This window comes from Argiope bruennichi, chromosome X1 (assembly GCF_947563725.1).
Source record: "Argiope bruennichi chromosome X1, qqArgBrue1.1, whole genome shotgun sequence".
Lineage (NCBI taxonomy): Eukaryota > Metazoa > Arthropoda > Arachnida > Araneae > Araneidae > Argiope > Argiope bruennichi.
This window is the reverse complement of record NC_079162.1, coordinates 45,978,689-45,991,508: the sequence shown is the minus strand read 5'-3', so window position 1 is coordinate 45,991,508 and position 12,820 is coordinate 45,978,689. Positions and strand designations below refer to the sequence as shown.

At 27.9% G+C, this 12,820-nt stretch overlaps 1 protein-coding gene across 2 annotated transcripts; it reads left to right on the top strand.

Annotated features, from left to right (window-relative positions):
* Nucleotides 1–165: 165 nt before the first annotated feature.
* On the top strand, nucleotides 166–10,354 carry LOC129958089 (protein C10-like). 2 transcript variants are annotated; one of them, XM_056070279.1, is made up of 3 exons: nucleotides 166–692; nucleotides 8,486–8,623; nucleotides 10,133–10,354. In XM_056070279.1, the coding sequence occupies exons 1-3, from the start codon at nucleotides 647–649 to the stop codon at nucleotides 10,264–10,266; spliced, it is 318 nt and encodes a 105-aa protein (XP_055926254.1). In that variant the 5' UTR covers nucleotides 166–646; the 3' UTR covers nucleotides 10,267–10,354. The 2 variants fall into 2 exon arrangements, with proteins under 2 accessions (XP_055926254.1, XP_055926253.1); XM_056070278.1 differs by having other exon boundaries at nucleotides 168–692; nucleotides 8,447–8,623.
* Nucleotides 10,355–12,820: the final 2,466 nt, after the last annotated feature.

Below are 12,820 nucleotides of genomic sequence, written 5' to 3'. Positions count from 1 at the left end.
AAAAAAAATTCATTTGAAAACTTAGAATATTAAATAAGAGGAAAAATATTATTACATTCTTTATATTGGCAATTAGAATAAGAGAAAATTGCATCATTTCAGATTGTGGTACTTAAATTAGCAAAAGAAAAAAATTAGATGAAGGACATTGAGAGCTCAACTCGGCTCACCCCTCCGTCAAAACAAACCTTTTCAATAATGTTTGCTAGTTAAAAGACAGTTGCTTGTATTTATTTTATAGTATGATTCAGTTGTTGATTGCAGATAGCGAAAATTGATAAGAAGGGATAACAACTTAGTACATTATGAATTGATAACTTTTAAATCACCCATATTAAAAGCAACCGGCATCTTAAAAGCAAGCAGTAAAATATAAGTATTTCGCGTGATTTTAATTTAATTTTTTGTTTTTACGTAACGCAGTTAGATCGATAAAGAAGAGGAGGAAATAGTGAAGAAAATAATATTCTTACACATCATACAGAGTACCTATGAAAAACAATTCTATTGTACGTCTACAAAAAACTCAAAAAGCGACCAAAATTTTCTAATGCAAAGACTCTTTCAAACACTGTTGTAGCGTATTTCCAGCAATTTATTATACCCATTATAAAGATTCATATTTTAGCAGTAAAACAAGAGTATCATGTCTGTATCACCATCCTGTGTCCTCTCAGTAGAAAAAGCTAAAGGTAAATAAAATATAGGCAATGTTTATTATGATTTTATTTTGTATCCCAAAACATTGTTTCTATAAAATTTAATGTTTGGTTCTTTTGTTATATATGCTTAAAAGAAACTATATTTATCCATCAATATTTATATTAAATTGATATTATGTCTTTCAGATTCTGTTAAAAAATATTACTAATCTGCAATAGGATTTCTTTAAAATGCATCCAAACAGATTGTTTATATAGTCAACCTATTATGGTATTTATTTCACAGTTTCAAGGAGATAATATTCTTTTTGCCTTCTTAAGATCCTGATTTCAAGTATTTTTTTCAAATACGTTTTTTGTCTTATAAATTTAAACTTGTACTTTATTATTTTATATTGTCTTTTGTTAGACTATTGGGAGACGATTGAAATTTAGAATATGTGTATTAAGATATTCTAAAAGGATATTCATTTTGTTATAACCTATATAAAGGGTGTTTTAGTTTTTGAATATTAAATTTTAATCTACTTATGATTTTAGAAAAAATAATTAGGTTATTTAAATTTTATTATTATTTTGTATCTTAGAGACTAGGTGAAAGTAAAACTTGAATAAAACAAAATGTTTAAAGTAAGACAGATTTTTCAAATATATGTTTACTTTCAATTTTCAAAAGTTCCATTTAAATTTATCATTAGAGTAACAGTGAGATGATGCTGTGCTGTAAGATAGCTGTATTTTATAGACGGCCACACTACAAATTATGAAAATTAATATGTGATATAAATGATTCTGCCCTCAAAATTTATCCTTTTCATTCGCTAAACAAGAGACTGATATAGGGGTTCTTTTTTACATTTTTAGCTTAACAAATTTAATTGACATAATAATATCTTTTTATTTTAATCATTTTCTTACCTGAGAAACTCCATAAATATTATTGTTTTTGAAATTATTGATCTGAATTTTTTTTCCTACATGTTTTTCTCCTTATTATTTATTTATTTATTTTGTCTTTGTAAATTCATTTAAATTTTTTTATTTAAAGAAAATGGAAAGGGAGAAAATTTCTTTGAATAAGTGGCAGTGTAGAAAATTTTCTTTGTCTTAGCACTTTAGTGTATGTTAAATAAATTTTGAGGCCCCACTAGATCTCAAGGCATGAGATGGCCATCTCCAATGCCTACAGGGAACTTGTCATTGCTGATGAGTGTATATTTAACCCTCTGTATGTTGTTAACAGGAGTGGTGTTAGAGTCCATTACATAAGAGATCATGGCCGGCTCCACAGGGAATGAGTGCAGGCTGGATCCATCTGGTGGGGGGGGGGGTCTAATTGTGATAATCTCAAATTTTTGTGAAACCTTTATTAATCTTCTAGTGGACTAGCAATAGTGTAAATGGAGTATAAAAATATTATCAAATTCTTTCGAGGTTAAGTTTTTCTGTGTAGCCTATTATTCTTGTTGCACACATTTCAAAAGAAATAATTATCTCCACCTCTGAAAAAGTTAGCCTCAAATGATTCTGCTTTTTTATTAGATCTATTTTAAATTTAACTTAAGCTCAAACAAGGCATAAAAATAAGATCCAACAATAAAATTATAAATCTTATTCAATTATGATAATTTGCGTTATTTGTGTATCATATCAATTTCTTTTAAACAACATTTTGACATTTTTCTTGCTACTTTCATTTCAATGCAAGATTATTAAAGCATATACAATATATTTAAATGTGAGAAAAATATTTAAATATTTACAAATAGATAGTGCAATTTTTTGTCCATTTCCAGATATCCAAAGGTGTACTTCACATTGCCAAATAAGGCTTTTAAATTTTAATAAATAAATATGCTATTACCAAACAGACATTGCTACAAATGGGCAAACACATTATATTTTATTAGAAAAATGTGATTAAAAGTAGGTTTTAATAATATTGTTGCTAATTTGAGCTTTTTGAATATATTTATTCTGATTTTTTTTTTTTTTTTGATGTGGTAATTTTTTAAATGTATTGGTTTAAAGTTTTACATTTAGAAATTTCTGGTGGTTTTATTTTTTTAAAAGTAATATTGCTGATGTTATTGTATATTGCAGATATGTTGAAATTCTGATAAATTTAAAATGATTTATTTTGCATTTATATATTTTAAGGAGAAGCCACTGTAAAATTATAGTGTGAAGCATCACTGTTTATTTCAATTTTGGTAATGTTAAAAAATTCTACTTGTTTAAAAATATTTCTTTAAATTATTGATAAATCAAAATATAGTTAATATATTTGGAAAGTTATGTTTAAAAATGCAATAAAGTTAATTTGGTCCTAATTTTGTTTATTGTGTATAAATACGTTTCCTTTATAAAATTACATGTAGATAAGTTAACCAATATGATTGTATTTGTAAATAAGATAATTCTAGTATTGTTGGTAATATTAGTATGGAAGCTACTATCCAACTACTATCTTCATGTGAATCACGAAAGTAATTTAACTAATTTCATTTCCTTAAACCTTAATAATTCCATGAAAGTGAGCTCATGGTTAACATATTTAGAAGATAAATGCACAGAACTTGATATGGATGATTCTTGAAAATTAATTAACATTTCTGACTGCTTAAAAAGGAATGCTTAAAATAATTGTTTATTTTAATGATACCAATAAACTTGGGGAAAACTTGAATTTTCTTCTTTATTGAAAAATATATTGCTCCTATAAAAATGAATTGAAGTAATTTCTCCTTTAAATCTTTAATGATGGGGGAAGATATTGTTCGATGTTTTGTAAAAAAATTAAATATAGGCTGACAGAGTTATCGGCATCTGCGACTAGAGTGAGTGACAGATGACTTACCTATTAGTCTTGGTGACTTTTTTCTATAAATCCATTTATTAACCCTTTAACTACACATTTATTTGAAATGACTTTTGTATTTGAAACACATTTAATTTTTTGAACATATAAAGGCAGTAGCTTTTACATAAGAATTCATTTATTACTTATTATTCAGAATATATACTTCTGCATGATATTGAGATAACCTAAACTAATTAAAATTACAAAAAAAGAATGGAAACATAAATTCAAACAAATACGGAATGTTCTAACACGTCAAATGTACCCAAAGGGTTAACTTTGCTTGATGACTAAGAATAGATAAAATATTGGTTTAAAAAATTCATAAAAGATTTGGAAACTTTAGTTATTCTGGAGCATCTATTTGATGTAAATTGAAGTAATTTTAAATATTTTCATATTGATTTTCTTTAACATTTTATTATTTATCAAATCTACAAGGAAAGAAAGTAGAAACAATTTGGTTTGTTACAGCAAATACCTTCCACTAAATCTTTTAAATATATTTGTAGTCACAGTTTGAGGTTTCAACTACTACAACTACAAAAAAGTTACCTCATATTATAATAAATCATGCAGCAAGATATGTTTCTTCATTTTCTTTAAAAAATGAAAATTCTGAAATTTTAGTGAATATTCTAAAAAAAGTTTTCCAAATCCAAGTTTCTGAAGAATTCTGATAGATATAAATAAGGCATTTATATCTGGTTTAAAAAAATCATTATGAATTATAGTATGAAACATCTTAACCTTATCTCATCATCCTCAGGCTATCTATGTCTCTCTTTTGAAGAATGCTTGAGGCAGACCAGAATGATTATGTCTGATTTTGCCTAGACTTGCTCACATTTCCATTTGTATAAATAACTGTCTTCAAGAGTAAACAATATAATTTGTCACTGTATCAAATTCAAAATATGTCATTGATACCAAACATTTGTATTACTGAGTTTGTTTATATATATATATATATATATATATATATATATATATATATATATTTGAGTTTATATTTTTTTGTGTATACATTTTCAATGTAATTTAAATTCTGATTTTTCAGATACCTGTTTTTTCATTTAATTGCACGTTGTGTGCTTTATATGTACTAAGAATTTTTTCTATCTACAAAGTATAAAGAACAATTACTTTAAAAAAGTGTATTAACTTGTGTTATAAGTACAGTTTTTTATAGGAATACACTTGTTAACCATTTAAAATTTTGTAAACCTATATCATTTGAACAAATTTTGTAATTGAGTTGTATAAATTTTTGTTAGTCTATTTTTATATTTGAATTTTTGCTTTTATATTAATGCTTTGTAAGTTATATTGCATATGAAATTATCTTGATATCTTTTTAGTATATTGAGTACACCAGGCCATGATCATTAATTAAATTGTCAAAATTTCAAAAGTTTTTTATAGGCATTTCCAATTTTGTAGACTCTCCAGGATTCTGGTGTTGTACAAGTCTTGTGGAGAGGGGTGATTTTATGAATTGGATTTTCTCTGTGTTTTGGAGATTGATTCTTTTACTTTCTGCTTGCATGTGAAACTACAAACTATGATTCTAAGCACACATGTATTTTTAAGGCACACAGACTTTTCATCTTTCTTGCATTTCTTGGAGACTAAGCACTGTAACTTTAGTGATCTGGCATTAGTCAGTTGTTTCAGCGCCGCGGTGGCCTGATGGTAGAGTCTCGGCTCGTCAGCCGTAGGGCTTCAGGTTCGAGACCCGATTCCACCGAAGAACCATCGTGTAAGGGGGTGTATTGCACGTTCAATCTGTCGGGGCCAAATGTCCTTCTGCTGGTGTGGTGTGGAGACGGGGGTGCCAGCTCAGGTGTTGTCCTCGTCATCTGACCGCGGTTCAAAATGACGCGGTCTGTCGCAAAATAGCCCTAGTGTTGCTTTAAAACGGGACGTTAATGTGACTAAAAAAACTAGTCAGTTGTTGCAGGTCACATCACAAACTTCTTTTTACCATATAAAAGGATTTGGTGTTACTGAAACTCATACTTTTGTGCTTCATTGACTCTTGGTCATGAATTGGAGAATATTTCATCTGCTATAAAGAGGTTTAAATTTTACATGACTGCTTCTTTCTTCAAAATGTCTCTACACCTCTAACCATCGACATAATACTATTCATATATATTGAATATTTTGAAAATGCACTAGAATAAGTTCTGCTATTTCTGAAAGGTATGAATTTAAGGGTGTAAGAATTATTCTGCTTTTATAATCAATTATTATTACTGTTTTTTTAAATTCTAATTTTATAAAAATAGTACCCAAAAAGTAGTTTCAATGGTAAAATTAATTCTCTCTTCCTCGTACATGGATACTTTCTCTGCTATTGGGAGAAAATCTTATTTGTAATATTTCTTAATTTTTATTAGGTTCCTGGTAAATGTTAACAGTGAATGGTAATTGCATCATAGCTGATCCAAGGTGTTGGCGATTCTAATCTTGTACACATTTTATTTCTTTTCTTAATAATTATTTAAATTGATAAATACTTTAAAACGTGGTATCAGTTTTTCATATCCAGGTTTTCAGATTTGTCTGGTGAATTTTTGGGAATATTTTAAATTATACTTTAAAGCTAAAAATAAGTAAATAATAATTGAGGTATAAATAATAGGGTCTTTTTCTGAGTGATTAACTAGAAACATAGCAGTATAAAAAAGGACCCAGTCTTAGATGGGGATTAAATCATTAGAATAAAAACGACTTTAAACGCTCTTTTCTCCATGACAGTTAGAAGTGAATTAGAATATTGTGCAGCTAAAAAATGTAGTTCTTGCTACACATTTTCAGTACTACATCACACTATGCATGTATTCTTACAAATAAAAGCTGACCTTTAAAGTCTGACATTACTTATGATGCTGAGGGGAGAGGGATTGATTTATTAAGGGATTATTGTTGCTCCTACTTAAATTCCTTTATCATTAAATTACTAATATTATATGATCATGACCATTGGACTAATATAAACATTCTCATACAAAACATGGCCAGATGATCACTATTGTCTTTGATTTATTGTGGTGGGTATAACATGCAGCTTGACAGTACTTATAAATTAATAATGAGTTCATTGGCATAACTAGACAGAACTAGGTCTGTGGCAAATGCTTATAGTGGAACCCTTAGAAAATTTAATTTATGAGTATTATTAATTTTACTAGTACATCGTTTTTTTAAAGATGCTTATTCATGCTTTTAATATTGTCAACTGAGTGTGAAGGATATTACAACTTAGAAGTACAATAGAATAATGCAGTTTTTATGTAACATTTATATTAGGCATTGTTTTTTTTTAATTTAATTTATTTATTTTTGTAAATGAACAATATTTTAGGGCCAGATGGAGATTATTTTTTTAGTTTTTATTTCAGTAAAAGTATCTATTGCTTCATTAAAATTAATTTATACATTCATTATTTTTCATTTCCTGGTGATAGGACAGTAACAGTGTATAGGCCCAAATAATTGGAGTCTGGCATTTTGTTATTCTAGCCACTATATTGTTAGACCACTCAATCAGTTACTATCAAATGTTGTAGTTCAGGTCATACTATTGGCCAAAATTGTGTAAACCTTTTGGTAGAAGTGTATTCCTGATGTTAGTTAGTTCATAGCACTACTTTTTTGGAGCAATGTCATGAAACTGTTTATTAAAATGAAGATAATATTATAAATTTCATGAAAGTATTTTTGATAGAATTGCATTTATAAGAAAGAAAAGTAAGTGAAATATAAATTTAAAAGCATTACAAAATTTCTTTCTATACCAGTTAATATAAAGTTGGATCTTATTTAACATAAATTGTAGCATTAAAACACATCCCTATGTATTGAACCATGTATGCTCTTAACTTTGCTACTTTTATAATGTCAAGATTGAAGTATATATATTTTCAATTTGGTTGCTTGCTGATTTGTTTCTGATTAAGAAGTTTCTTTAGTACTTCAATGTACAGTATCAGTACATTGACTGTACTGATATTGTCTTAAAAGCATTTTTTGTATATATTTGCATCCTGACATGTTTCTTAATCTCACTGAAATGAAAATGCTTTATTATCTAGGAAAATATTGTGTATTAAAATTTTTCTGTTTAAGTATATCATTAATGCATTCTGCACTTTGATGTTCCTATTGACTGTACAAGTTGCACCTTGCATTTTGATCCTATAGAATCTTTGATTTTACTATAAATTGGAAGTTGCTTAATCTTCTCAGATCATACTCCTTATTTTTTGCCATCAGTACCAGAGCAAAAAATTTTTGTCTTGTTTTATTCATTTGCTATAAAATTAACATGATTCTTAACCTGTTTTAATCTATTTCATTAATATTTGAGAGACAAAAATGTATTTATTGCAGATTTTTAGGCCTTAAATCAAATTCCTTTATTGTATACCAAATGTGATATTTTTGCAGGTTTAATTTTCTGGTCACTCTTCACCTTATAGATGTATATTTAAATCTTTATTGTGCAGAAAAAAGCAAAACAAGTAATGAAAATTTTTTCCCTTCCTTTTGGATTGAGTCTGATGTTAGGAATTAGTTGCTATATGTATTTTATGTTTGATAAAGCTAACTTGTTTGTCTTGCTAATATATGGACCAAAACATGCAGTACTCATCGAAATATATGTTAAGAACATATGGTAAAAATAGGAGGATTCTGATATGTTACCATAAAAAAAGTTAAGGAATGCTACAAAAGTTAAGGAAATGTAACTAATTTGTTTTGACTGTATTTTCAAATATTTATATTGTTATCTAATAGCCTTATTCTTAAGTTTCAAAGTATTAAATTGTAATTGGTATTGCATAAAACTTGCATATAATTTTAAAACCTTTGAAAGATAACAGCTTAAAAAGTGCATTGCTTTTTCCAGCTTCATTAAGAGATATCATTGCTGCTCTTTCCTTGCCAGATCATGCAGCAAGGATAGCTGAGGCCAAAAACAATGCTGGTAATGACATGATGATGTATATGCAATTAGTTTTTCCTCTTGCAACACAAATCCAACAAGACGTCATACAAAATTATGGTTTTCCTGCTGATAGAGAAGGTAAATATTTAAAATTTCTATATTATGCCATTTTAGTTAAAAATATTTAATGCTGGTTACTAATATGGTTTATACTATTTATTTTGAGAACTTGAGTACTTTCGTGAAATTTGTTAGTATATATTGCATAAAAGAAGGATTAATTTATGTATCATAAAATATTACAAAAAGAAACAATCTTTTAAAATAAAAGTTGGTACACCTTAATAACTTGAAGTTGTAAAACTGAATTAAACAGTGTATTGTTCTCTTCTGTACATTTTGTGTAACTTTTATTATTTCTTAAATCTAGAAAAACTCCTATGCAGTGATATTATCAAATAAACATTACATTAGTATTTCAAGTACATTAAAATTTGCCATAACTCTGTCAAACAAGGAAGGATATGTAGGGGAAAAATCATATAGTAAATGGCAATGCTTCACCACATGTTTAAAAAACAATGCTTAAGTTGAAGGAATTTTAGTTACCAAATTTTATCTCAACATGAGATTCTTCTGATCATATTTTTTCTTTCTTGTGTATTGGTACTTTTTTCAATTGGTAGCAATATTTACTGTTGAATAGCATTTTTTAAACTTTAGATTTCAAAAATTTTTTATGAAGAAATTAAAAAAAAAAATTCTTTTTGGAAAAATACAATTTTTATCAATTTTTTAATACTTTTTTGTCAGTTAAAATTATGCACTTGATTTTATTGTACAAAATCCAAAAGCTTTTATTAATTGGCTTTTATATAATGCCATGAAAATAGGGATTTGTAAATAGCGCTTTTATTTGAAATGCATATTTTTAATATAATAATCTTGTGTTTTAAAAATCCTAGGAAATTTTTCGTAGAACTTTTTTACTTCTGAGTCATCAGTGATTCATCATTGTTGTAGCGAAAGGGGGGGGGCTGACAGCAAGGTTGGTATAGATCTGTGGGTACTAATTTTTAGGAGGTACTATACAGGTAGATTTATGTTTTTGTATCATCTGTTTTTTAAAAATATGATTGGGAAAAAAAAAAAAAAAAAAAAAAAAACATGAGCCTAGCACCACTTATGTCCACGATGCCATCGTAGCCCATAGTTACATGTTGATTTTTGCTCAGATTTCTATACCAATGACATATTTATATAAAAATAAGGCCTATTAATATATTTTCTCATGCTGAATTAATCATATAAATAGATAGCGACTGAATTAATTTTATTTATTTAAATCATTCTATTGCTTCTCTTTCTTTCTTTTTCTGATCTAACTATAGAGATGAGTTTGGGAAGAAAATGTGAAATTAGATCTAACCTTGAATTTGTCTTTAACTGTATACATTTCAATCTCCTTTGGCTCATTATTAAATCAGTTAACAAGTATCAAAGAATATAGCAATTAGAACTAATAGATATGTTGGGCATTAAACATGAACCAATATATTAAATTAAAATAAGATGCTTAATTTGAACTCATGTTGTAGTTACAAGAGTTAAAATATTATATTCCTTTTTTTTTATTATTATTATCAGGATTATTAGAATTCACTCGTATCATCAAAATGTTAGCAAAGGAAAATGAAGAAATCGCACAAATGGATGAAGATTTGCGATCACTGCTTATACCATCTATGGTATTGCCTTATCCACAAACAACTTCAAACTAAAACTACAGTACTGTTTTCTTTCTGAATTATATATGTATATTCTGAATTTTATCATATAAAATAAAGCCTTCTGTTTTTATTTGTTAAATATGCATTATATATTATAATCATGTACAATTATCATTTTCATCTATATTCAAAGTGTAGCCAAGCTTCATTCAGCCATTTAAAAAAACCCCCATTTCAAGCAAGAATTAGAGAAAAATAAGCTGTACACATATATTAGGTATATTGAATAATAAGCTTATTAAATTTTAATTTAATACTTTATTAAAATAAATATATAGCTATATATTATTTATTAGCGATTTTATTGAATTAGTAAATTCACAGATTGCACAGATATGTTGTAACTGTATGAAGTTTTGCCACTCTATATAAAAGAATCGTTTTGTAATTTTCATACTTCACTGTTTATACAAATATAAACAAAGTTTCAAACTTATCAAAATAAAATTCATTGAATCTAAAAATTATTTTAATGTAGTTACATAATGTCTGGATGGCATAAAACATCTAAAAAAAAGTTGCTATATTATTTTATGTTATATATATAACAAAAAGAAAGCATGTCTTTTGAACGTTTTTAGGATAAATGAAGGATTTATTTATTATCTTGAGCGCAATCGATGTACAGGATTCCCTAATTTCATATGTTGCTTTCATCTTTCCTCACTAACTTAACCACTTGCAATTTATTTGATTATCCCTTTGCACAGTGATATAAAATGTTCTGTACAGTATTATCGGTATCGGAAATACACTATCTTTGAACTCATGTTGTAGTTACAAGAGATAAAATATTATATTCCTTTGTTTTTTGCACCATCATGCAATTCGTATAACATTGCTACGGAAATTCAGCTAAAATCCCACTTCCGACACCAAATGAGACGAAAAAATGAATACCGTTACAATCGACAACGGGTTCACTTGTAGTGGATGTATGGTGTAACAGTCAGCAGGCCTCAATGACAAATAACGAAATTTATTAACACGAATACATAGACAAGACTTACAAAAGCAATACACAGCAGCACTTATAACAAATAACAGCCCACAAGTAGTAATTGGTAGTAAGCAACTACGACACCTCACACAGTGGCCAGATAGAACTCAACAGGAGGAGTTCTATCTAGCTATTCACTAAGGTCTCTCCAAACGTCTGCTATTTTTCACTGTCTCCTCGCTGTAGTTGTACCCAACTGCCGATTCCTTACTATACGTCTGGCTACTCCCACACGACTCGGTTCTGCCTCAATACTAAATACCAAGACTTGGCGCACAGCTCAATTCACAATCCATTAATCTTGAGCGCTACTACACGCTTGCACTTTGCTGGAATTATCCAACTAATTCAACGTTGATTCTCTATACAACTGACTTTGGCTTGGACAGCTGGCCTGTTATAGCTTCCGAAACAGGGCAGAGAAGGTTCGCAAGCATATCTCGCCTACTGTTGGTCCTATCACGAAAATTCCATAAGATTCTAGTATCGTCCATTTTGTCATCAAGCCCGGAAGTTATTGATCTGGCATCCGATCAGCATCCAGTAGAGCTGTCCGTAAAACGTCTTTCCTACGATGGAACTTACTATGCTTGAAAGCAACATTACGTTCAATTTATAAATACTACATTAATTTGCAAGCAATACTGTCGGGCAAACAAAGCAGATCTTGCATATTCTTAATTCTTTCTGTATGTATTCTTTTTTAGTTTTCTTTGCAAATAATACATCAGTAACATTCATTTCTTCTTAGGGCACTAAACAAGTGACTTAATTTTTTTTTATGAAATCACTTAAAACCTTAAGTTTTAGTTGAATAATTGATTTATTATTTGGAGAATAATGCGTATCTTCCATTTAGATTTTCTTTTTAATTGTGTAAACCTAATTTTTTTAAAAAAACTTGAAGCAGAATATTTCTATTATAATTATTAATATTTGCAAGCAAAAAATAAGCTATTTTTTCATATCGAATTCGTTTTAATCATAAGGAATAAAAATGTCGCTTCAATTTGAATTTAGTGAAAAAAGCAGCCAAAAATTAAACACATTTTACCACAAAGTTATTTTAACAGCAGAATTATATCAATGCATATAGAAACCTCCAAATGGGATTTTAAGGTGAATAAGTCGCATTTGCGATTCAAATATTTTCTCCTTTTGTTGCAATCCTTAACCTCTCAAAATTATTTCTATTTAGGCAAAATATTAAGAGCTATGATGGTGGCCTATGTTTTATCAATAACTAATTTACAATAATTATTTGTAAAGTTTAAAGAATTTTAAATCAAAAAAAGTAGCTAATCTCTTGCCATATTTTCTTTTAATTTTAATTATAAAAACAATATTCTCACCATTTTTATTTCAGATTAATCATAGATACATTAAATGAGTATATGTAATTCAAGTTTTTATTTCTTATAGAAAAAAACAACCTAAGTCGATTGTTTATAAAAAAAATGCATATATTAAGATTATCAATAATAAATGTCAGTTGCAAAAAATATTAAAAATAATACAAAAGAATATATATCAAAATCTATTAAT